This window comes from Phocoena phocoena, chromosome 1 (genome assembly GCF_963924675.1).
Source record: "Phocoena phocoena chromosome 1, mPhoPho1.1, whole genome shotgun sequence".
NCBI lineage: Eukaryota > Metazoa > Chordata > Mammalia > Artiodactyla > Phocoenidae > Phocoena > Phocoena phocoena.
In genome coordinates this window covers 139,025,688-139,050,761 of record NC_089219.1, presented here as the reverse complement: position 1 = coordinate 139,050,761, position 25,074 = coordinate 139,025,688, and the positions used below count along the sequence as shown (strand labels likewise).

The 25,074-nt window shown below is 44.3% G+C and overlaps 1 protein-coding gene across 1 annotated transcript in view; it reads left to right on the top strand.

The window, feature by feature from the left end:
* The window catches only part of NMNAT2 (nicotinamide nucleotide adenylyltransferase 2), a 163,002-nt gene extending 145,734 nt beyond the window's left edge, over window positions 1-17,268 (top strand). Inside the window, exons 9-11 of the mRNA XM_065885896.1 lie at window positions 13,247-13,348; window positions 13,487-13,554; window positions 16,141-17,268. Of these exons, the coding sequence (XP_065741968.1) occupies window positions 13,247-13,348; window positions 13,487-13,554; window positions 16,141-16,243 (273 nt within the window). The 3' untranslated portion in view covers window positions 16,244-17,268. The remainder of the gene's footprint in view (window positions 1-13,246; window positions 13,349-13,486; window positions 13,555-16,140) is intronic.
* The last annotated feature ends 7,806 nt before the right edge of the window (window positions 17,269-25,074 follow it).

Here is a 25,074-nt window from a genome sequence, read left to right as displayed (position 1 = left end):
TACAGTTGAAATAATTAGTCATTTATTTAATGTCTCCCACTAGATAGTGATTGAGCCAAGAGATGAAGCCGTATCTGTCTTGCTCAGCCCTGGTGCCCAGGAAAGTGCCTGGCTAAGACCACAGGGCATCCTCCCACCCAAAGTATTCCTGAAACCCAGCAGGGCCAGTCTTGAAATTCCATCTCCTGGAAGGATGATGATGATTCCACATTCCTTCCAAGAGATCTGCCGCCTGGCTGCCACGAGTGTTCTCACTCCCAAGGTTGCTTCCTGCCTCAACATGTCTCATATCCTTTCCTCAGATTCCCCACACTGGGGGGAGCAGAGTCTGCCCCCTCCCACTTCCTGTCCCCATCCCCACCCCTGCCGCCCCTGGGGAGCCTTTGACCAGAAGATGAAAAGATATGATCAAAGCTGTGCCTGTGAGCAGGAAGTTGAAGCAGGATGAATGTCACAGACCCCCACCTCTGAGACACGACCCAGGCCAGAGCTACAGTGAGAGGCCACTGTCTGCTGCGAGGGGACAAGATTGTACCCTGATCCTGCGCGCTGCCATGTGGCAGAATGAGGTCACATCAGTCACCATCGGGAGAGGGAATTGCCAATCAGGACGGCTCTGCTGCTCCGACCACCCACTCACCCACCTCCCCACCCCCACGGCAAGACCTGCAGAGAACTCTTCATGAAGACACGGGAGGTGTTGGGCCCCTCGTGCTGGAACAGGAGCTCCATCCCAGGGGCCTGGGCACATTCCTGTGGGCTCCGTGGGCAGGGAAAGCTTGAGAAACCCTCGGTTCCCTGGGATCAGACGTCTGTCCGCATCTCCCCAGAGCCGGGGGTGGGGCGGGGGAGAGGGGAGGAAATGTCCTCATTTTTGCTGGAATCCCCAGAGAGGTGCTCGTCCCACAAGTATCTCATGTTGACTTCATCCCAAACCAAGCCAGAGTATTAGCTTAGGCAACTGCCTCTATTATTAAAAGTGACAATTTTCCAAAGGTGGGTGCACATCAGGAGGATTAGGAAACATTGTAAAGAGAGAGGCTCCACCCCATTGTAGACATGCTGTATCAAAATCCCTGGGGTGAGGTCTGGAGGGGCTGTTGCTGTTGTTATTATTGTTTTTAAAGCTCCGGGGTGATTCTGCTGACCAATCAGATGAAGTTTGGGAACTTACAGAAGTAAGATCACCCGTGCTTTTCATGGGGACCTGAAAGTCTGTCTCGAGTCACTTCCTTGGGTCTCCCAGAGTTTCCATTAGGTACATCGGGCTTCCTTCCATGTCCTGAGGTGAGAGAGTTTATCAGCTAACTCAAGGACAACTGCCAGAGAGGGGACTCTGCAGGAATCCACTTGCTCAACAGCATATGTCGAGCACGGATGATGTGCCAGGTCCTTTTCACTCAGGAACATGGCAGTGAACGAAACACACAAAATTGCCTGCCCTCATGAAGCTTGCCTTTATAGGGAAGAGAGAAGGAGAGCAAAAAAAGGTTAAATAAAGAAAATATACAAGGTGTTAGAGATAAATGCTATGGAGGAATATGAAACACGGTAGGAAGTGGGGACTGTGAGGGCGTGGGATGGGTGTGGGTCTACGTGCACAGGGATGCAGGCTGAAATAGCATGGCCAGAGGAGGTCTCACTGAGAAGGTGGTATTTTTTTTTTGGTTTCTATTGATACTTTTTCTTATTTTAAATACATCTTTATTGGAGTATAATTGCTTCAACATACGGTGTTAGTTTCTCTTGCACAACAAAGTGAATCAGCCTTATGCATACACGTCCCCATATCCCCTCCCTCTTGAGCCTCCCTCCCACCCTCCCTATCCCACCCCTCTAGGTGGTCACAAAGCACCGAGCCGATCTCCCTGTGCTATGCTGCTGCTTCCCACCAGCCAACTATTTTACATTCGGTAGTGTATTTATGTTGATGCTACTCTCACTTCGCTCCAGCTTTGCCCTCCCACCCCATGTCATCAAGTCCATTCTCTATGACTACCTCTTTATTCCTGCCCTACAAGTAGGTTCTTCAGTACCTTTCTGTTTTTGTTTTTTTTTAAGATTCCATATATATGCGTTAGTGTACAGTATTTGTCTTTCTCTTTCTGACTTACTTCACTCTGTATGACAGACCCTAGGTCCATCCACCTCAGTACAAATGACTCAATTTCGTTTCTTTTTATGGCTGAGTAATATTCCATTGTACATATGTGACACATCTTTATCCATTAATCTGTTGATGGACATTTAGGTTGGTTCCATGTCCTGGCTATTGTAAATAGTGCTGCAATGAACATTGTGGTGCATGTCTCTTTTTGGATTATGGTTTTCTCAGGCTATATGCCCAGTAGTGGGATTGCTGGGTCGTATTGTAGTTTTTTTTAGTTTTTTAAGGAACCTCCATACTGTTCTCCAAAGTGGCTGTATCAATTTACATTCCCACCAACAGTGCAGGAGGGTTCCCTTTTCACCACACCCTCTCCAGCATTTATTGTTTCCAGCTTTTTTCATAATGGCCATTCTGACCGGCATGAGGTGATACCTCATTGCAGTTTTGATTTCCATCTCTAATAATTAGTGATGCTGAGCATCTTTTCATGTGCCTCTTGGTCATCTGTATGTCTTCCTTGGTGAAATAGCTATTTAGGTCTTCCGCCCATTTTTAAACTACATTGTCTGTTTTTTTGACATTGAGCTCCATGAGCTGTTTGTATATTTTGGAGATTAATCCTTTGTTGTTTCATTTGCAAATATTTTCTCCCATTCTGAGGGTTGTCTTTTGTCTTGTTTATGGTTTCCTTTGCTGTGCAAAAGCTTTTAAGTTTAATTTAGTCCCATATGTTTATTTTTGTTTTTATTTCTGTTACTCTAGGAGGTGGGTCAAAAATGATCTTGCTGTGGTTTATGTCAAAGAGTGTTTTTCCTATGTTTTCCTCTAAAAGTTTGATAGTGTCGGGTCTTACATTTAAGTCTTTAATCCATTTGGAGTTTATTTTTATGTATGCTGTTAGGGAGTGTTCTAATTTCATTCTTTTTTTTTTTGCGGTACATGGGCCTCTCACTGTTGTGGCCTCTCCCGTTGTGGCTCACAGGCTCCGGACACGCAGGCTCAGCGGCCATGGCTCACAGGCCCAGCCGCTCCACGGCATGTGGGATCCTCCGGGACCGGGGCACGAACCCGTGTCCCCTGCATCGGCAGGCGGACTCTCAACCACTGTGCCACCAGGGAAGCCCTAATTTCATTCTTTTACATGCAGCTGTCCAGTTTTCCCAGCACCACTTATTGAAGAGACTGTCTTTCTCCCCTGTAGCTTCTTGACTCCTTTGTCGTAAATTTGGTGCTCATATGTGCGTGGGTTTATCTCTGGGCATTCTATCCTGTAGCATTGATCTATATTTCTGTTTTTGTGCCAGTACCATACTGTCTTGATTACTGTAGCTTTGTAGTATAGATTGAAGTCAGGAAGCCTGATTCCTCCAGCTCTGTTTTTCTTTCTCAAGATAGCTTTGGCTGTTCGGGGTCTTTTGTGTTTCCATACGAATTGTAAGATTTTTTTGTTCTAATGCCGTGAAGAACGCCATTGGTAGTTTGAGAGGGATTGCATTGAATCTGTAGATTGCTTTGGACAGTATAGTCATTTTCACAATATTGATTCTTCCAATCCAAGAACATGGTATATTTCTCCATCTGTTTCTGTCATCTTTGATTTCTTCCATCAGTGTTTTATAGTTTTCTGAGTACAAGTCTTTCGCCTCCTTAGGCAGGTTTATTCCTAGGTATTTTATTCTTTTTGTTGCAATGGTGAATGGGAGCGTTTCCTTAATTTCTCTTTCTGATTTTCCATTGTTGGTGTATAGGAATGCCAGAGATTTCTGTGCATTAATTTTGTATCCTGCAACCTTACCAAATTCATTGATTAGTTCTAGTAGTTTTCTGGTGGCATCTTTAGGATTTTCTATGTATAGTATCATGTCATCTGCAAACAGTGACAGTTTGACTTCTTCTTTTCCAATTTGTATTCCTTTTATTTCTTTTTCTTCTCCGATTGCCCCAGCTAGGACTTCCAAAACTATGTTGAATAAGAGTGGGGAGAGTGGACATCCTTGTCTTGTTCCTTATCCTAGTGGAAGTGCTTTCAGTTTTTCACCATTGAGTATGATGTTTGCTGTGAGTTTGTCATATATGGCCTTTATTATGTTGAGGTAGTTTCCCTCTATGCCCATTTTCTGGATAGTTTTTATCATAAATGGGTGTTGAGTTTTGTCAAAAGCTTTTTCTGCATCTATTGAGATGATCATATGGTTTTTATTCCTTAATTTGTTAATGTGGTGTATCACATTGATTGATTTGCATATATTGAAGAATCCTTGCATCCCTGGGATAAATCCCACTTGATCATGGTGTATGATCCTTTTAATGTGCTGTTGGAATCTGTTTGCTAGTATTTTGTTCAGGATTTTTGCATCTATGTTTATCAGTGATATTGGTCCATAACTTTCTTTTTTTGTGATAGCTTTTTCTGGTTTTGGTATCAGGGTGATGGTGGCTTCGTAGAATGAATTTGGGAGTGTTCCTCCCTCTGTAATTTTTTGGAAGAGTTTGAGAAGGATTGGTGTTAGCTCTTTTCTAAATGTTTGATAGAATTCACCATCTGGTCCTGGACGTTTGTTTGTTGGAAGATTTTTAATTGTGGTTTCAATTTCATTACTTGTGATAGGTCTGTTTATATTTTCTAATTCTTCCTGGTTCAGTCTCAGAAAATTGTACCTTTCCAATAATTTGTCCATTTCTTTGTGGCTGTCCATTTTATTGGCATATAGTTGTTTGTAGTAGTCTCTTATAATCCTTTGTATTTCTGCAGTGTCAGTTGTGATTTCTCCTTTTTCATTTCTAATGTTATTGATTTGTGTCCTCTCCCTTTTTTTCTTGATGAGTCTAAGGGTTTATCAGTTTTGTTTATCTTCTCAAAGAACCAGCTTTTAGTTTTATTGATCTTTGCTATTGTTTTCTTCATTTCTATTTCATTTATTTCTGCTCTGATCTTTATGGTCTCTTTCCTTCTACTGACTTTGGGTTTTCTTTGTTCTTCTTTCCCTAGTTATTTTAAGTGTAGGGTTAGATTGTTTACTTGAGATTTTTCTTGTTTCTTGAGGTGAGATCTTTTTATTTCTTCTTTGATTTCTTCAGTGATCTCTTGGTTATTCAGTAGCGCACTGTTTAGCCTCCATGTGTTTGTGTTTTTTACAGTTTTTTTCCTGTAATTGATTTCCAATCTCATAGCATTGTGGTCAGAAAAGATGCTTGATATGATTTCAATTTTCTTAAATTTTCCGAGGCTTGATTTGTGACCCAAGATGTGATCTATCCTGGAGAATGTTGCATGAGCACTTGAGAAAAAAGTGTATTCTGCCACTTTGGGGTGGAATGTTCTGTGAATATCAATTAGGTCTATCTGGTCTATTGTGTCATTTAAAGCTTGTGTTTCCTTATTTATTTTCTGTCTGGATGTAAGTGGGGTGTTAAAGTCTCCCACTATTATTGTGTTACTGTTGATTTCCCCTTTCATGGTTGTTAGCCTTTGCCTTGTGTATTGAGGTTCTCCTATATTGGGTGCATAAACAGTTATAATTGTTATATCTTCTTGGATTGATCCCTTGATCATTATGTAGTGTCCTTCCTTATCACTTGTAAAAACCTTTATTTTGAAGTCTATTTTCTCTGATATGAGTATTGCTACTCCAGCTTTCTTTTGATTTCTATTTGCATGGAATATCTTTTTCCATCCCTTCACTTTCAGTCTGTATGTGTCCCTAGGTCTGAAGTGGGTCTCTTGTAGACAGCATATATATGGGTCTTGTTTTTGTATCCATTCAGCCAGTCTGTGTCTTTTGGTTGGGGCATTTCATCCATTTACGTTCAAGGTTATTATCGATATGTATGTTCCTATTACCATTTTCTTAATTGTTTTGGGTTTGTTTTTGTGGGTGTTTTTCTTCTCTTGTGTTTCCCGCCTAGAGAAGTTTCTTTAGCTTTTGTTGTAAAGCTGGTTTGGTGGTGCTGAATTCTCTTAGCTTTTGTTTGTCTGAAAAGCTTTTGACTTCTCCGTTGAATCTGAATGAAATCCTTACTGGGTAATCTTGGTTGTAGGTTTTTCTCTTTCATCACTTTAAGTATATCCTACCACTCCCTTCTGGCCTGCAGAGGTTTTGCTGAAAAATCAGTTTATAAACTTATGGGGATTCCTTTGTATGTTATTTTTTGTTTTTTCCCTTGCTGCTTTTAATATTTTTTCTTGCATTTAATTTTTGTTAGCTTGATTAATATGTGTCTTGGTGTGGTTTTCCTAGGGTTTATCCTCTATGGGACTCTTTATGCTTCCTGGACTTGGGTGACTATTTCCTTTCCCATGTTAGGGAAGTTTTCCACTATAACCTCTTCAAATATTTTCTCAGACCCTTTCTTTTTCTGTTCTTCTTCTGGGACACCTATAATTGGAATGCTGGTGCATTTAGTGTTGTCCCAGAGGTCTCTGAGATTGTCTTCAATTCTTTTCATTCTCTTTTCTTTCTTCTGCTCCTTGGCAGTTATTTCCACCATTTTGTCTTCCAGCTCACTTATTCGTTCTTCTGCCTCCATTATTGTTATTGATTCCTTCTAGTGTATTTTTCATTGCAGTTATTGTGTTGTTTACCTCTGTTTGTTTGTTTGTTTTATAGTTCTTCTAGATCTTTGTTAAACATTTTTTGTATTTTCTCAATCCATGCTTCCATTCTATTTCCAAGATTCTGGATCTTCCTTACTCTCATTACTCTGAATTCTTTTTCAGGTAGATTGCCTATTTCCTCCTCATTTATTTGGTCTTGTAGGTTTTTACCTTGCTCCTTCGTCTGTGACATATTTTTTTGCCATCTCTTTTTTTTTTTTTTTTTTTTATGAGTGGGATTGTGTTCCTGTTTTACTGGTTGTTTGACCTGAGGTTTCCAACACTGGAGTTTGTAGGCTATTGGGTATAGCTGGGTCTTGGTGCTGAGATGAAGACCTCCAGGAGACCTCACTTTGATGAATATTCCCTGGGGTCTGAGGTTCTCTGTTAGTCCAATGGTACAGACTCAGAGCTCCCACTGCAGGAGCTCCCATCTGACCATGGGCTTGCAAATCAAGATCCCGCAAGCCACATGGGCAGCAAAAAGAAAAAGGTGGGATGGGGGTGGGGAAGGCCTTGGCTGTGGAGGGCAGGGCCTAATCAAGGGCGACGTTTAGGTGGTGGGTGGGGCCAATGCTCAGGACTCACAGGGATGAAAAAGGCCCTGGGCTGTGGGGGGTGGGCCTTAGGCTCAAGGAACAGAAGGGGCCCAGGCATGCCCCCCACCCCTGGTCTCAGAAGACAGGGGACCTCACCTGGGAGCCCAGCAGGCTTCCTGGGCTCGAGTGGGTGGGGCAAACGCCCTCCTCTCCTCTCCTGCTCCTCTGGTCTGGGGTCTGGGAGGCCCCCTCCCACCTGCCTCTGCTGATCGCCCAGGCCCCCCTCCTGTGCCCCCAGGACCAGTGCAGTTGGAGGGGGAAGGGGGGTCCTTGGAGGGCAGGGGACCGGCCTGGGAGCTCAGCAGGTTCCCCATGCCCAAGTGGGTGAGGCAATCGTCCTCCACTTCTCTCCCACTCCTTCCCAAGGGCCCCTCCCACCTGCCTCTCCTGATCCCCCTGGCGTCCCTCCTATACCCCCAAGGACCCATGCAGCCTGGAGGGGCCTTGGAGGTTGGAGGATCAGCCTGGGAGCTCAGCAAGCTCCCCGTGCCCAAGTGGGCAGGGCAATCGCCCTCTGCTCCTCTCCCGCTCTTCCTGGAGAGTCCCTCCCACCTGCCTCTCCTGATATCCCTAGCCTCAGGGGTGCAGATCTCGTCTGACCTCCACTTCTCCTCCCCCTCTGTTCCCCTACATCCTACCGGTTCACTCTGGGGTTCCTCCCGTCTTCTTGGGGGTCAGAGTTCCCCACCAGCAGCCGGCAGGCACCCTAGTTGTGGGGAGACCTAACTCTGTGTCTTCCCACACCGCCATCTTGACGCCTTCCCACACCACCATCTTGGTATTTAAGTGAAGGGTTTCGAGCCAAGGAGCAACATAATTTGGTATATTCACATTATCAGTCTGGATGTTGGGAATAGACTGAAAAAGGCAAGAGAAAAACAAACCAGAGCAAGCCAAGTGAGAGCTGATGGAGATGAATTCGTTTTCTTTTTTTTTAATTAAAAAAATTCTTTTTTATTAATTTTTATTGGAGTATAGCTTTACAATGTTGTGTTAGTTTCTGCTGTACAGCAAAGTGAATCAGCTATACATATACATATATCCCCTCTTTTTTGGATTTCCTTCCCAGTTAGGTCACCACAGAGCATTGAGTAGAGGTCCCTATGCTATACCGTAGGTTCTCATTAGTTATCTATTTTATACATAGTATCAATAGTGTATATATGTCAATCCCAATCTCCCAATTCATCCCACACACCTCCCCCCCTTTCCCCTTTGTATCCATACATTTGTCCTCTGTGTCTTTGTCCTTTGCAAATAAGATCATATATGAATTAGTTTTCTGTTGCTGCAAACTTGGTGGCTTAAAACTACACACATTTTTTATCTTTCACTTCTGGAAGCCAGAAGTGTGAAACAGGTTTCACTGGGCCAATACTAAGTTGTAGTCAGAGCCGTAGTCCTTCCAGAGGCTCTTGGGGAGAATCTGTTTCCTCACCTTTTCCAGCTTCTAGAGCTTCATTTGTTGCATGGCTTGGTCCCTTCTTCCATCTTCAAGGCCAACAGTGTAGCATCTTCTCTGCTCCATCTTCACGTCATCTTCTCTCTTCTGTGTTAAATCTCCCTCTGCCGCCTTCTTTAAGGACACTTGTTATTACATTAGGGCCCACCTAAGTCATCCAGAATAATCTCAAGATCCTTACTTTAATCACATCTGCAAAGTCTCTTTTGCCACATAAATAACATTCACAGGTTCCAGGGATTAGGACCTCGGTGTTTTGGGGGCCCATTATTTAACCTACCAAAGGAGGCTTGGACCAGGGTAGAAGTGATGGAAATGGTGAGAAATGAGCAGATTCTGGGATTTGTTTTGAAGGCCAAACCAATTGGGTTGCTTTATAGATTGAATGTGGGATGTGAGAGAAAGAGAGGAATCAAGGAAAGCACCAAGGCTTTGGCCCGAGCAGTTGTAGGAAGAGAGTTTCCATTTACTAAAATGAGAAAGACTACAGGAAAAGAATCTTGGTGCCTGTAGGATGATGGTGGAGGGGGTTGACTGATTGATTGATTGATGTCAGAGAGTTCAGGGGCTCGTGGACGTATTATTTAGGTTTGAGATGCCTCATCCAAGTGGGCATGTTGAAGAGACTGCTGGATGTATGAGTCTGAAGTTCAGGAGAGGAGTCTACGCTGGAGATATAAATTTGGGAGCCTTCCATGTGTCTTTAAAGCTTTGAAATTGAATGAAATCATTAAAGGTGCAAGTGTAGATAGAAAAGAAAAGAGCTCCAAGGACTGAGCCTGGGGAACTCCAGTCATTCGAGATCGGAGAGATGAGAAGGAACAGCACAGGGAGACCACAAAAGAGCAGCCAGCGAGGTAGAAGGACGAACAGGAGAGGGTGGATCTTGGAGGCCACATGAAGACAGGAGACAAGGATAGGGGTGGGGGTGGGCAGGGCAGCTAAGCTCCCGGAGGGAGATCGGTACCTGTGGGATGAGGGCACACCTCACCAACTCTAGCACCTGGCACCTCCTAGCACCCCAAAACACACACACACAAACACCTTCTGGCATGAAAATCAAGCCCATGTCCTCAGGTCTGGCCAAAAGAGCAGAAAAGGTCTGCATTCTCTGGTCCAAACCCCTGCAGAGATGCCACTTGGATGTGGTAAAGCTGTGTGTCTTGTCTGGTAGACCCATCTCCTTCACCCCATCTGTGATTCCCAGAGGGCAAATCTGTCACCTGTTTCTGGAAGAGGAATTCCATCTCAAGCATCAAGGTCTCCATCTGCTTGCCACCCGTTGAGCAGCCTGCATTGTTATTGATTGGGTGCTCAGATCATTAGTTCCTGAGTAGAAAGCAGCAGCTGCACTAATGTCACAGGTAGGGCTGTTCCCTGTGAGGCCTGACTGCCATTCTGAACCATTGTTTTAATGCTTTAAACTAGAATGCTCACTATATATATATATATATATATATATATATATATATATGCGCTTTATTTATTTATTTTTATTTTTGGCTGCATTGGGTCTTTGTTGCTGCATGCAGGCTTTCTCTAGTTGCGGTGAGCGGGGGCTACTCTTCGTTGTGGTGCGTGGGCTTCTCATTGCAGTGGCTTCTCTTGTTGCCGAGCATGGGCTCTAGGTGCATGGGCTTCAGTAGTTGTGGCTCGTGGGCTCAGTAGTTGTGACTCACGGGCTGTAGAGCTCAGGCTCAGTAATTGTGGCACACGGGCTCAGTTGCTCCACGGGGTGTGGTATCTTCCTGAACCAGGGCTCGAACCCGTGTCGCCTGCATTAGCAGGCGGACTCTTAACCTCTGCACCGCCAGGGAAGTCCTAGAATGCTCACTTTCAAATAGCCCTGTTATTTCACGCATCATACATGAAACATCCATCAGATCCTCAGAATCAAATTGAATTCAAATCCTATGTTATACAATCAACACCAGATATCTTGAAACACCTACCTACATAGCCAGGCAGTTGAGGAATCTCCATGTATACCAGCTTGGATGGATTCTCTTCTCTTCCCTTCCTTTCCCCTCCCCTTCCCTTTCCGTCTCTTCTCTTTCCTCCTCCCTTCTCTTTTCTATCTCTTTCTCTACCCTAATAATTCCTCTCAAGTTTTAATTCAGTACTTAGATCACTGGTTCTCAAACTTGGTTGCATATTGGAATTAAAACCTAGAGAATTAAAAAAAAAAAAAAAAACTAATGCCTGGGCCCCATTCCCAGAGATTCTGATTTAGTTGATCTTGGGTGTTAGCTGGGCTTTGAGGGTTTTTTAAGGTCCTCAGGTGATTCTAACATGCAGCTAAATTTGAGAACCACCGTCTTCAATTACCTGCCAAGTAGTGAGTCCCAGGGCAATATTTTAAATGCTACGGCAGGAGAGGCTGGATCTACCTCCAACTCCCTGCCCTGCCTCTCCCTAGCATTCCTGGTTTATGGGACAAAGACTTGGGGCCAGTTTACCAGATCTGAACATCACCAGTAGATGCAGTATGTTGTGTAATGCTCTGTATCTTCCAAATAGCACGATCCAATGTGGGCTCAGATATTGTACACCCAGCTTTTAATTTCTCTCCACAACTTCCCTCCTACGGCACCTTCAGCCAATTTTTAATTGCGGCTCTAGCTCCAGTTGTAAGCGATGGGAGAAATAGGGTGAAGGTGGATGGAAATAGCCAAGGGCACACAGGTGCACACAGCGCAGGCACACACACGCATCATCGGTGAATCAGACTTAGAAGTGGAATTCTGCTGGTACAGAAATCCTCTGATAGAGAAGAAGCGGCTGTAGTGCTCTATAATGTCTGTTTTTGTGGCACTCGGTTGGAGAATTATGAGAAAAAACCTGGTTTCTTTGCCCCAAAGCAGGTCTTGCCCAATGAGCTGCATGCTCGGAAGAAACCTGCCTGTTCCGTTCTCCCTCCATCTGGGATCCTTAATTGGCAAGATCTAAACCGTAATGTGCCCAGGCTAGATCCAAGTCTATTAAATGCCGTAACTCTCAGGCTCTTTGAAAAGAAAAATTCCACGGCCTTCAAGAAAGCAGCTTGGTAATAAGTCTCAAGAACTTGAAATATGTCCAGTTCATATCCTTACATCCAATGATTTTACTTCCTATCCTAAGAAAATAATCAAAGATGTGGGAAAAGGTTTATGTATACAGACCTTCAACGAAGTGTTATTATAACTGCAAAAATCAGAAGTAACTGTACACTGTCTATAACACAAATTCCATTTAATATATCATGCTATATCACAGTATAGTCAAGCAATGAAATATACAGATTGTCAAAACACAGTTTCAATTTTTTTTTTTTTTTTTTTGGCTGAGTTGGGTTTTTGTTGCTGCACGCAGGCTTTCTTTGGTTGCAGCGAGCAGGTGCTACTCTTTGTTGAGGTATGCAGGTTTCTCATTGCAGTGGTTTCTCTTGTTGCAGAGCACGGGCCCTAGGCGCGTGGTCTTCAGTAGTTGTGGCGCACGGGCTTAGTTGTTCTGCGGCATGTGGGATCTTCCCGGACCAGGGATCAAACCTGGGTCCCCTGCATTGGCAGGCGGATTCTTAACCACTGTGCCACCAGGGAAGTCCTCAAATACTTATAACCATATGAAAAAATGCTCACAATATAATGCTAAAAGAAAATAAAACGTATAGGTAAAATGATTAATTTTGCAGTTCAGTCCAGTTGTGGATATACACATCCATTTGTAGAGAAAAGCACCCTGAACGTAAATACTAACTTGTTAACAGTGGTTCTCTGGATTGTGTGGTGACGATTGATTTCTTCTATATATTTTTTTCTTTTTCTGAGTTTCCCAAGCTTGTATCTATAATCAGGAAAAAAAATAATTTTTAAATGAAAAGGTTTCATTTCTCATGATGGGAGCCAGCTTCTGTTGGAGGCTGACTTCAGAAGTGACCCCATAGTTATCCTCCTTATCACTACCTGTGTGCACACCGATGCTTTCCAAGCCCTTCCCTGCTTTTCGCTGCCCCGAGTCCCACAGCATCTTTGACATGGGTGAGCCAGGGGAGCATTCCAGCCCCTCTCAGGAGACCAGCCGGGGGCTGGGGTATGCTTGCTGGGCAACCGAAGAGGGTACTTACCAGGTAAGGACCATGTGTCATGCTGCTCTTCATCATTATGAGCTCAGCGGGAGCCTCAGGAATTGGAGACATCGTGCCTAGACACGAGAAGCGCACTTATTAATTAATTCAGTCTAGAGGTGTTCATTAAGGGTGCCAGGTGAAGTGCCCACTCATTCCACGAACACTGTTACAGGTTGTAAGCTGAAGGAGCTGACTGATGGGGCTGAGAAGGCAAGTTTGGGACTAAGGCTTGGGGTTCTGAGAGAAGATAGCTCCACCTTGCTAGGTAGTTGCTTGGTAGGGGTTGGTAGTCAAAGTCTCACCAAAGGGCACTTCCTCTCTCTCTCTCTCTCTCTCTCTCTCTCTCTCTCCCCCTCCCCCCTCACCGTTTCTTCAGATGGAGGTGATTGTCGGGGACTTTGGGATCGTGGTGGTCCCCCGGGACGCAGCCGACACAGACCGAATCATGAATCACTCCTCAATACTCCGCAAATACAAAGTGAGTCCCCCACTCTCCCTGCTGGTGTAGTAATGTGATGTGGCCCTTCTCTGAGAAGCCTGCGGGCTGGAGAAGTGAGGATACAAAAGGAGTTTAGTGTGAGAGACTGGCTACCTACTGTCTCTGCTTTGTCCCCAGAACAACATCATGGTGGTAAAGGATGACATCAACCATCCCATGTCTGTCGTCAGCTCAACCAAGAGCAGGTACGTTTGACAAACGACCAGAGAGACCTTGGTCAGACTGGCTTACAAGTTCCCATACAACTCTCCTCAGTCCAGGCTGAGCGTTAGGTTGGCTGACACCTGCTGCCCCAGTATGCAGCCTTCTTTTTAGAGCTCATTTATTTGTCCCCAGTCATTGACTTTTAAAAGGGCGACAGGCCATTTATTAGTTTTAGCTGGTTTGAAGGGGGAAAAGGAGGTTTTTAGTTTGGACTCTAGTTTGAGGTACGCATGGAATTTGTAAGTGTTTAGGTTAAGCTGCCATAACAAAAAGATCCCCAATAGTTAGAGTTTTAAATAAGAGAAATGTTTATATCCCTCTAACTGAAGTCAGAAGAAACTGAATCTCTGTTCTTTTCAATGTGAAGCTTCCCTCTCAGGGTCCACAGCTGCTACAGTGACTGTTCTCAGCCAGTGGGAAAGGGCAAGGGGCTTTGTCCTTAGGAAGGTGACCCGAAGTTGCACATATCCCTTCCCCTGCATCCCCCTGGCTCAGCTTCAGTCATGTGGCCATGCCTAGCCTCCAGGAAGGCTGGGAGTAGACTTTGTAACTTGGCAGCCCTGTGTCCAACTAAATCTTGGGAGGTTGTAGTACTAAGCAGAAGAAAGAATGGATACTAGGGGCCAGTTAACAGTCTTCACCACAACCGCCAAGTGGGAATGTCCAGTAGAATAATAAGATGTGTGGAGTATAGAGGTCTGGAAGTGTAATAAAACTGAAAGCCATGAGTACCTAAGTGTAAATTAAAGTTCAGGGCTGTGGCTACGCTCACAGGGAGAGTCAGCAAGAAGAGAAGAAGGCTATGGGGAATACTTAAAACACATTAACATTTAAAAGAAGGCTGAGGGGGCTTCCCTAGTGGTGCAGCGGTTGAGAGGCCGCCTGCCCATGCAGGGGACACGGGTTCGTGCCCTGGTCCGGGAGGATCCCACATGCCGCAGAGGGGCTGGGCCCGTGAGCCATGGCCGCTGAGCCTGCGCATCCGGAGCCTGTGCTCCGCAGCAGGAGAGGCCCGCGTACCGCAAAAAAAAAAAAAAAAAAAAGGCTGAGGAGTAAATTAGAAGTTTGGGATTAAGATATACACACTACTATGTATAAAATAGATAACCAACAAGGATCTACTGTATAGCACAGGGAACTATACTAAATATTTTGTAATAGCCTACAAAGGAAAAGAACCTGAAAAAGAATAGATAGATATACGTATGACTGAATCACTTCACTCTACACCTGAAGCTAACACAACATTGTAAATCAACTCTACTCCAATTTTTAAAAAGTAATAAAAAAAATAAAAGAGACAAAGGAGCAGTCAGAAACCACCAGCATTGGTGGCCCTGGAACAAAGGCAGCAGACGGCACAAAGATGGAGAGCCCTGTCAGTTGTCGTCTGTGTCGCATGTTTCAGAGAAATCAAATGAGCCCAGGATTTTAAAAGGTCCACTGGACTTCTTCCCTGGAAAGTGATTATGTAGACACTTGAAATAGTAGCATCAACTGTGAGGTGAGAGCAGAAACCCAGTGACAACAACCAGTGAGGGGAAAGGGGAAGGCTGTGGTTCCAGCCACGGATGCACAACAGAATTACCGTGAGAACTTACACAGCACAGATTCCCGTGTCCCATTGAGTCCCACTGAACCAGAATTTCTGGGTGTTGGGCCTGGCTATCTGCTTCCTGGGTGATTCTCGTGAAGCTGGGATTGGCATTTGGAAACCACAGTCATAGACCACTTTTTCAAGAAGGCTCCCTGTAAACCGTGCAGGGAGGCGCTTGGGAACCTAGCTTGCTGGAAGGTCAGGACACTATGCATTGAAAAGGCACTGAGCCAGCCTCTGGGGAGATCTCACAACGCAGAGCACAGATGCCTTTTAGAATCTAGATATGCGGAGGAGTATATGAGTTCTTACAAATAGCTCCTTGGGGCCTGACATTCCCAAGACCATCATGGGCATAGAAAATGGGGAGCAGCCAGACCAAGTCTGGAGCAAAACCGTGCGGAAACCAGACTGTATGACCAGACCCCTTCTGTATTTGGTAGTCCACCCACCCCCCAGGGCTTGTGAGAAGGGCCTCAGAGAAGGGCAACTTCTCTATCAGGGCTTCCATAGGAAGGAAAAGAAGGGGTCAATCATAAGGTTCATTTCCATGAGACCATGGTGTAGAGAAGCACAAAGAAATGAAATAAGAATAGCTAACACTTGCATTGAAATGCCTACTGTGTGCTTGGGCTTTTCTAAGTGCTTTGTGTAATGACTCATTTAATCATTTTAATAACTGAGATCGGCCCAGATACTACCCCCATTTTATAAACGAGAAAATGGAAGAATAGATGGGCTTAAACAACTTGCCCAAGGTTCCTCAGTTAGGAAGTGGCAGAGTTAGGATGGGGGAGGAATTATGGGGGCAGGAGGGCTTTTCCTGATAGGGATGCCGTGTATTTAGCCTAAGCAAAGACTGGTAACGGGGTGTTGGGTAAACCCTTTCTCCGAAAGGGAATGGGCTGGCCTGTCCTCTGGCCTTGCTTCAGGAAAGGATGTCATCTGATCACTGTCTCTTCTCATCCAGGTTGGCCCTGCAGCATGGGGACGGCCATGTCGTGGATTACCTGTCCCAGCCGGTCATCGACTACATTCTTAAGAGCCAGCTGTACATCAACACCTCGGGCTAGCAGCCCCAGGGCCCTCTGCTCCAGTCGCCCCTCGTCCTCCACCAACACACTGGCCCCTGCAGCCTCTGTCCATCCCATTTCTCTCCTGCCTCTCTGTTCCTCCATCTCATCTTGACTGTTGTCCCCACTTGCTGACTCAACCCCCCCACAGTGTGGAGGACCTGCAGAGAACCACGGCATACCCCACTCCGCAGTCATCTTCGGACAAACTTTCCTCTAGTCTCCGGGTTGGGGGTGGGTGAGGGGGTAGGGATAGGGGAAGTGCGGTCCTCGGAGATGCGCGGGTGTCCGTCTCCCAGCATGCTCTGGGGAGGTGGCTCCGGGCCTCGCCTTCCCAGCATGCCCTTTACCACAAAGGGCTATTTTTCTTTCTTTCTTTCTTTTCTTTCGTTTTTTTATGTTTTGTGTCGTTGTTGTTCACTCCTCAGAGAACTTGGATCCAATCAGTGTCCGTGGTTCTTTATGTTTGTAGTCTTGTTGCATTCCTGTGGTATTCCTTCCATTTTGATAGGATACCACAGCCAGCCTCAGCTCTCAGAAGGTGCGTGTGGGCTACACCCGGTGAACGAGGCCGAGCCACCTCCACTTTCCCAACACCCTCACCCACCTACCCGCTTTCTCCCCTCTGCTGCCCACACACACCGCAGTCTGGGGTCAAGATTGAGACATTCATGTTCTGAAACCTGGGATGCAAGTCTGGGAATAGTAGGGTTTCTCAGAAGGATTTCAGCCCATTTCCCTAGTTTCAGAAGACCACGTTCCTGATGGGCCTGTGATCACACAGAGCCAGTCCCTTCTCCTTTCTTGGTGGCATCTGTGCGGTTACTTATTTGGGCTGTAACTTGTGACAGAATGTGGGTTGTTCTCTGCCAGCCCGGGCATTACCAAGGGACCTTCAGATCACCATCAAAGCCCTTGGAGGCCATACTTAGCCGCATTCTTGCATTTGAGAAGAATTAGTACGCAAGGCCAAATCCTAATAATGCAGTCATTTCTGAAATAAAATATGCTAGGAATTCACTCAACCATAGAGATCTTTGCTAACTGGAATTACTTATTGCCTGTTTGGCTGGGAAATGCTTCTGTCATAATGTAAGTCCAGGATGACCTAGGAGAAAGCAGTTAGTTTCCCTGATGGGAACAGGTGATTCTCACCCACTCTAGCTTGGCAACACAGGCGGCGCCTGAGGTTAGTTCCTTTTTGAGAAGCAGAGCCTCAGCCTTGTTCCTGGGTTAGGATTACATCTTGTGCTGAGCCCAGCAGCCACAGTCATCGCCTCCTGGTGAGTGTGGGCTCACAGAACAGAGATCTCGGGGGAGTGTCAAGAGCCGCTAAAGTGTTTCACCCCTTTTCTCCCTAATTTCCCACCTTCCTCTGCTGCCCTGGAAATAGTTTTGACAGACTCTGTTCTAGTTGTTCAGGCCTCGTTCACGACCTGCTTAAAGAACCAAAAGGAAATTACCGTCTTATACTCTGTGTCCCTCATCTAGTCTCTGGCTCTTGGGTTTTTGGTTCTTTGAGGAATGGTCCCTGAACGGTAGGATAATTTTTTCAAAATCTAGTACCAACCCTGGCCCAGAAGGGGCCAGGTAGGATCTGACACCAGAAACAACGTTCTTCACCACACATTTCACATCTGTAACATCCTTCAATAGCCTCCAGGGAAAGAAACTAAATTCAACAGAAGAATAGCAAGGTGGGGTGGGGGAGGTGCTGTTCCTCTTGCATTATGGAAATAATCTCCAAAGGACAGAAGTGAGATCCTATTCTTGGGTCTCAGTGTTTGGCTAAGGATCATGGAATCATAAACTGGAAAGATCTTTAGAGATTTGTTGATCCAACCTTTCCTTTAAAGGATGAGGGAGCAGAGATCCACTGGATTAAATGGCTGGTCCAAGGTCACACAGCAAGTGTAGAGTCTGGCAAAAGGCTAACGTCTCCCTGACCCCTTAGGTCATCACACCACATGGTCCCTGATCCTCTGGTTCCCCGTGATACTGACCAGGTAAGATGTAGTTTTCAGCCTTTACCTGGCGTCTTTCTCTTAAGTTGTTTGTCTCAGGTGCTCCCTGTATATGGCCTTGTGTTTGCTAGTCCTGGGGGAGGGTGTGATGGTGAGGAAGGCTGTAGCTAGGTTTCCCTTAGAAACCGATAGCTGGAGATGGCAACGGCTTGGAGGAAATCTGAATCCAAGAAAGGATTGCTTTGTGGAAGACAAAGACCCAGAAAGTGCTCAAGATTGCATTCGTGCTGGAGAGAGAGTGACAGAAGTATCTTTGTCTAGGCAAGACAGCTGCAGGCCAGGAAACAAAACAAAGGAAATCAGGGAGCTGGATACCCTGGGGGAACAGGCATTTTCAAGGATATGGAGTTTATGGATAGAGTTTATTCTGAAGATCCACGTGAGCAGATATGAGAAAGACCAGCTGTCTTTTGTCTCTTTGGCCCACTTTTCCTTTGCTGGGCTCTGTGGTCAAGCCCCATTTAGTCCACGACCCATGAGAGGAAACAGGGCTGGCTCTCGGCATTCAGTGGGGGAGGGGGGGAGGGGGAGGCAGAAGGCATGCTTGTAGGGAGAGTGAGATGCGCTGAAGAAGAATGGGAGCATAGAAGTAGATTTCTAGGAATGAAATGGGGCAGATTCTATCTTGATGGATCATAAGGATCATGTTAAAATAGCTTTTCTTTAATACCAGGAAAAGTGACTCCCCTTTTGGATGGAATTGTCCATTTCCTGCCCTGCCCCATTCTTCACTTGCTAGGGGGAGGTCAGAGGCCCTCTCTCAGTCCAGGGCAGGACACGATGACTGTGACCCAGCCAAGGCCAACACCAGAGAGATGATTCAGAGTTTGAAGTAGTGCCCCAGGTGCCGACAGGATGACCTCGAGACCCCAACTTCCACTTGGGTCCTGCTCCTTCCCAAAAAGGCCAACCCAAAGGCTCAGAGATCGTGAGAAGGGCACGGGCTAGAAAGATTGTGTCAAGAGGAGTCTGGAGCCTCATTTCCTGCCTACCAATAAAAATGTCCCTCCCACTTTTATGAAAGTGGCTGATAGGTAAGAACAGGCAGGAGGGAAACCCTTTGTGTCAATGACTCTCTTCTCAAGGAATGGCCCTTTGGGGGCAGGGGTCTGTGCTGCTAGCTGGTACCTCATTTGCCACCCCCCTTCCCTAACCCCAGGCAGCCTCTGGGGCCATCTTGCTTTCACTTTCCTTGAATGTACCTGGGAACAGGGGAGGAAAATCTCTTACTGAAGTGCCTGAAACCCAGAACTAGAGCTTCTAGAGACGCTGTTCTTCCTGTCCCGGCTTGGCCAACCTTCCCCCAACGTTCCCTAGTCTCATGCTTCAGCTTCTCAGAAAGAATAAAAGAACATGATGTTGTAATTAAATTGAAAGCAAGACTCCATAACCAAACTACAGCAAAAGGCAGAGAATTACAGGGAGAAATGACTTGTATTTTAATAGCCCAAATCTATTCCCCCAAACAGACTCTCTCTCTCTCTCTCTCTCTCTCTCTCGAGGACGAAGAGACAGAAGCATGTTATATTTTATTCATCAAAAGAGTAATGCAAAAATAAATCAGTAGAATATGAAAAGCTCAGGATCTCTCCCAAGGCTACGGCAGGAAAGCAGGCAGGTGAGATGGGAAGGATGGAAACAGGGATCGATTTTGTAGTTCATCCAATTTGGACACCTTAGGAATAGCATCGTGGTAAAGATGATGAATGTGCTCTGTCCACTTCATTTGGTCTGCACCTTCCTATAGCTGCCCAGTAAACGCGATTCTTCACGTGGTTTCTTTGTTGTGTATGTTTGGAATGTCCTATTAGCCTGTAACAGTCAGTTAGGAATGAGTTACACTCTTTCCCTCCGCCTTCAGTCTAGGTCTGGCGCCCAGACCTCAGCTTGATCCAAGCAGTCTCAAGGATTGGCATGGGGAGGGGGAAGCTTTTTTGAATCACTTTTTGGTCCCTGAATCTGCCATTTTGAGAATAAGATTTGCTTTGGAAATCAACACATTAATAAAAACTACATTCAAGTTGCAACACCGTCTCACAGTGAAATATTTTGAGTAACATTTTGTTGCTAGAATAGTCACAGACAAAAGTTTTATCGGCAAAATGTTTCAATTACGTTAATAAATAAGATGATGCTACTACTCTCGTGTCTTGGCCTGGAATCTTCTCTGTGATTTGCAGAGTTAACCACTTTTTCTTCACAGTCTTACTTGACAGAAGCCAACAGTTGTTAAGCACGCTCCTAGAGCAGGAGATTCTCTGGCTGGTTTAGCTGACGCAGCATGTGTAATATGAAAGTATATACAACCACACCCATAAGCAGGGAAGAATAATTAGCAAATTTGTCAATTGTGCCTAAGTTTTCTCAGTTTTTTTAAAAAATCAAATCTTAGGTTCTACCTAATCTGCATAGTCTGGTCTTGGTTAGCTTTGGATCCTTAATGCAATTAGTGCTTTGTGACTTAAAAATGTATTTGTGAAAATTAAAAACTTGGATAACTTGCTTCTTGACATAAAAGATCTCAAGTAAGACAGAAATTGTTAAACTCACAATTGGTTTTGTTTGGTGAAGTAAACAAGCAAAAACCGAATAAGTTAATTGTTCAATCCTGCTGTGGCTGTTAGTTTGTATTTAATTTTTAGTCGTGACGTACATTATGCATGGGTTTAGGTGTAAATAGTGATAGTCCTTAGCTAATATCACTCATGATTCAGTAGGTCAAATAACAATTCCCCATTCGGCCACCTCATTTAAGGCTTGGCTACTTGTTTGTCAGATGAGTTGTGTGAGGTTTTTAAAAATTATTTTGGTTCTTAGTATCTTTTTCTGTTTAAGACTGAGATTAGTCAGCTTTGTGTGTATCCATCTGGGTTTGTTGGCATATCACGATGGTGCTTGATATGCCTTATAAATTGATGGCTTGTATTTATGTTTGCTATTTTACTCGCAAAGCTGAACACTTTTTTCCTTCTCTCCTGAGACTACGTAATGATGTGCTCTTGTTTAAAATTGGGTATAAACACTGGTTTATTTTGCTTACTTATACTAACTTATAAAATATATACACTACCTATGAATTAACATACATGTACATAGCACATTTTTTCCCTTATGACCCATAAGTAAGCTTCAGGTCTTGGCATTTCCTAGAAAGTTCCATGTAGCCCATAGTATAAGGAAAGCAGAGAGAGAGAGAAAAAAATCTAATCTCTGCTTTCCAGGTGGGAAAATTGAACCACAGCAAGAATCCACAACATTTCCATGACCATATAAAGCATTAAAAAAAGAAAGAGAAACATTCCTGGTCCTTGAGACTTGGTCCAAACATTGGACATTACTGAGTATCATCTCACCCTTTTGTCCAGCCTCCTAAGAGTACTGAAAAAAAGGAATCACATCCTGGGATCAGATCAGAAATACATCTGCTAAAGAAATTAAAGATGATACAAACAGATGGAGAGAAATACCATGTTCTTGGATTGGAAGAATCAACAGTGTGAAAATGACTATACTACCCAAAGCAATCTACAGATTCAATGCAATCCCTATCAAACCACCAATGGCATTTTTCACAGAACTAGAACAAAAAATTGCACAATTTGTATGGAAACGCAAAAGACCCAGAATAGCCAAAGCAATCTTAAGAAAAGTGGAGCTGGAGGAATCAGGCTCCTGGACTTCAGACTATACTACAAAGCTACAGTAATCAAGACAGTATGGTACTGGCACAAAATCAGAAATATAGGAACAGGATAGAAGGCCCAGAGATAAACCCATACACATATTGTCACCTTATCTTTGATAAAGATGGCAAGAGTATACAATGGAGAAAAGACAGCCTCTTCAATAATTGGTGCTGGGAAAACTGGAGAGCTACATGTAAAAGAATGAAATTAGAACACTTCCTAACACCATACACAAACAAACTCAAAATGGATTAAAGGCCTAAATATAAGGCCAGACACTATAAAACTCTTAGAGGAAAACGTAGGAAGAGCACTCTTTGACATAAATCACAGCAAGATCCTTTTTGACCCACCTCCTAGAGAAATGGAAGTAAAACAAAAACTAACAAATGCGACCTAATGAAAGTTAAAACCTTTTGCACAGCAAAGGAAACCATAAACAAGATGAAAAGACAACACTCAGAATGGGAGAAAATATTTGCAAATGAAGCAACTGACAAAGGATTAATCTCCAAATTATACAAGCAGCTTGTTCAGCTCAGTATCAAAAAACCAAACAACCCAATCCAAAAATGAGCAGAAGACCTAAATAGACATTTCTCCAAAGAAGATATACAGATTGCTAACAAACACATGAAAAGATGCTCAACATCACTAATCATTAGAGAAATGCAAATCAAAACTACAATGAGGTATCACCTCACATCAGTCAGAATAGCCATCATCAAAAAATCAACAAACAAAATGAATGCTGGAGAGGGTGTGGAGAAAAGGGAACCCCCTTGCACTGTTGGTAGGAATGTAAATTGATACAACCACTATGGAGAACAGTATGGAAGTTCCTTAGAAAACTACAAATAGAACTACCATATGACCCAGCAATCCCACTACTGGGCATATACGCTGAGAAAACCATAATTCAAAAAGGGACATGCACCACAATGTTCATTGCAGCACTATTTACAATAGCCAGGACGTGGAAGCAACCTAAGTGTCCATCGACAGATGAATGGATAAAGAAGATGTGGCGCATATATACAATGGAATATTACTCAGCCATAAAAAGAAACGAAATTGAGTTATTTGTAGCAAGGTGGATGGACCTAGAGACTGTCATACAGAGTGAAGTAAGTCAGAAAGAGAAAAACAAATACCGTATGCTAACACATATGTATGGAATCTAAAAAAATAAAAAGGGTTCTGATGAACCTCGGGGCAGGACAGGAATAAAGACATAGACAGAGAATGGACTTGAGGACATGGGGAGGGGGATGGGTAAGCTGGGTGAAGTGAGAGAGTAACACTGACATATATACACTACCAAACGTAAAATAGATAGCTAGTGGGAAACAGCTTCATAGCACAGGGAGATCAGCTCTGTGCTTTGTGACCACCTAGAGGTGAGGGATAAGGAGGGTGGCAGGGAGATGCAAGAGGGAGGGGTTATGGGGATATACGTATGCACATAGCTGGTTCACTTTGTTATATACAGCAGAAACTAACACACCATTGTAAAGAAATTATACTCCAATAAAGGTGTTAAAAAAAAAATGAAAGAAATACATCTGCTAAGATGTTACAGTCTATGGGCAGTTTCATTTCTACCCATCTCTCCAAACAGAGATCCCCATGAGCCAAAGTAGATGATGATATGTGTGATAGCTTACCAGTGGCACAGTTAATCAGGCAACTCTCAGAGGAGATGCACAAGAGAGTTGCCACTACAAATGATAGACACTGATAGAAATAGGAAGGAAAGTACCCTTAACTTGGCAGGTTCAGCTCAGGACTGGTAACAGAGTCTAAGTCCTGGGGAGGCTATTTCTAAGTCACACACCCCTTCTTTCTTCTTAGGGACAGTCTGCCACATCCTCAGAAATGAGGGAATCATTATTATACTAAGAGAGTCACATGAGTCACTTTTCCACTCCCTATCCCTACTTGGGGATCATTTCCTGTTTGTCAGGGAAGACGTTTTTATGACTTCCTTAACAGTCTAACCCACTTTTATGATTACATGCACTTGGTTATTAACTAATGGGATCCCCCACCAAGTTCTCTAAAGTCGCTACTACCTAATCCTACACTTGGCAGCAAGAGATAGCCAGTGACTCATCATGCATGCTCCCCTTTCACAGTATAGAATTGTCAGAGAAGTGGCTTCCTGCCAAGGGACTGTATTTCCTAGACCCCTTGCCAGTAAGTTGTGGTCATAATAATACTGGGTTCTGGACCACAGAATGTGAGAGAAAGTGATGTGCAGCCCCTCCCAGGCCTGGCCCACAAAGACCTTCCATGTGTCTCCGTCTTCCATGTCTTTTTTCCCCTCCACCCCCTGGAATGGAGACGGTGCAGAGGGCAACCTGAGAAGTCACATGGTGGTAGGGCCTCTGGAAATGACTATGTGGAGGGCTACTGTGCCAACTTTCTCCACATCCAGTACGCCATGAGGGCAAGAAGAAAGTCTGTCGTGAGGGAGTTACGCATATTTTTAGGTCCGTGTGAGATAGTAGTTAATGTAAGCGAATTTGTAACATATGTGACTGCGTATTCCAAGACAGGATTAAAAATGCACTTTCAGAGAAGGTAAAGCATAGTGATCAGATCAGTCAGAATTTGGGGGGGTGGGTCAGTGTAGGCAGAAGCAGAATCCTTTCCTCAGCCACTTGGGTAGATGGCCAATTCAGGATCTTAATTTATTAAATTTTAGTTTATTAAAATGCAGGCTAATGTACCACAAACTATTGATTTGACCTTTATTTTAGAGCTGATGCAAAAAAAGACAAAAATATTGATTATCACCCTCGCCCTGCTCAGGTTGTTCCAGAAATAAATCCTCCTTTACACTTAGAAGACAGCACCAGTTAAATCTCATAAAGTGTGTGCATGGTTAGAAAGGGCAAAACAAGATGCTCAGAAAAAGGAATTAGAGGTGTTAATTCTAGGGCTCATTGCTCTTTCTGAAGCATTCTTTGTTGTCATTGTTTTGGTACCTACACCTTAAGCTTAGAGTTTAACAAATTAGAAACTGGCCACGGGCATCTAAGAATTGTTCTTTATTTAAAAACATGTCCATGAAAAGCCAAGGAAATACAGAGGTGAGGCAGCACCAAAGCCTTCT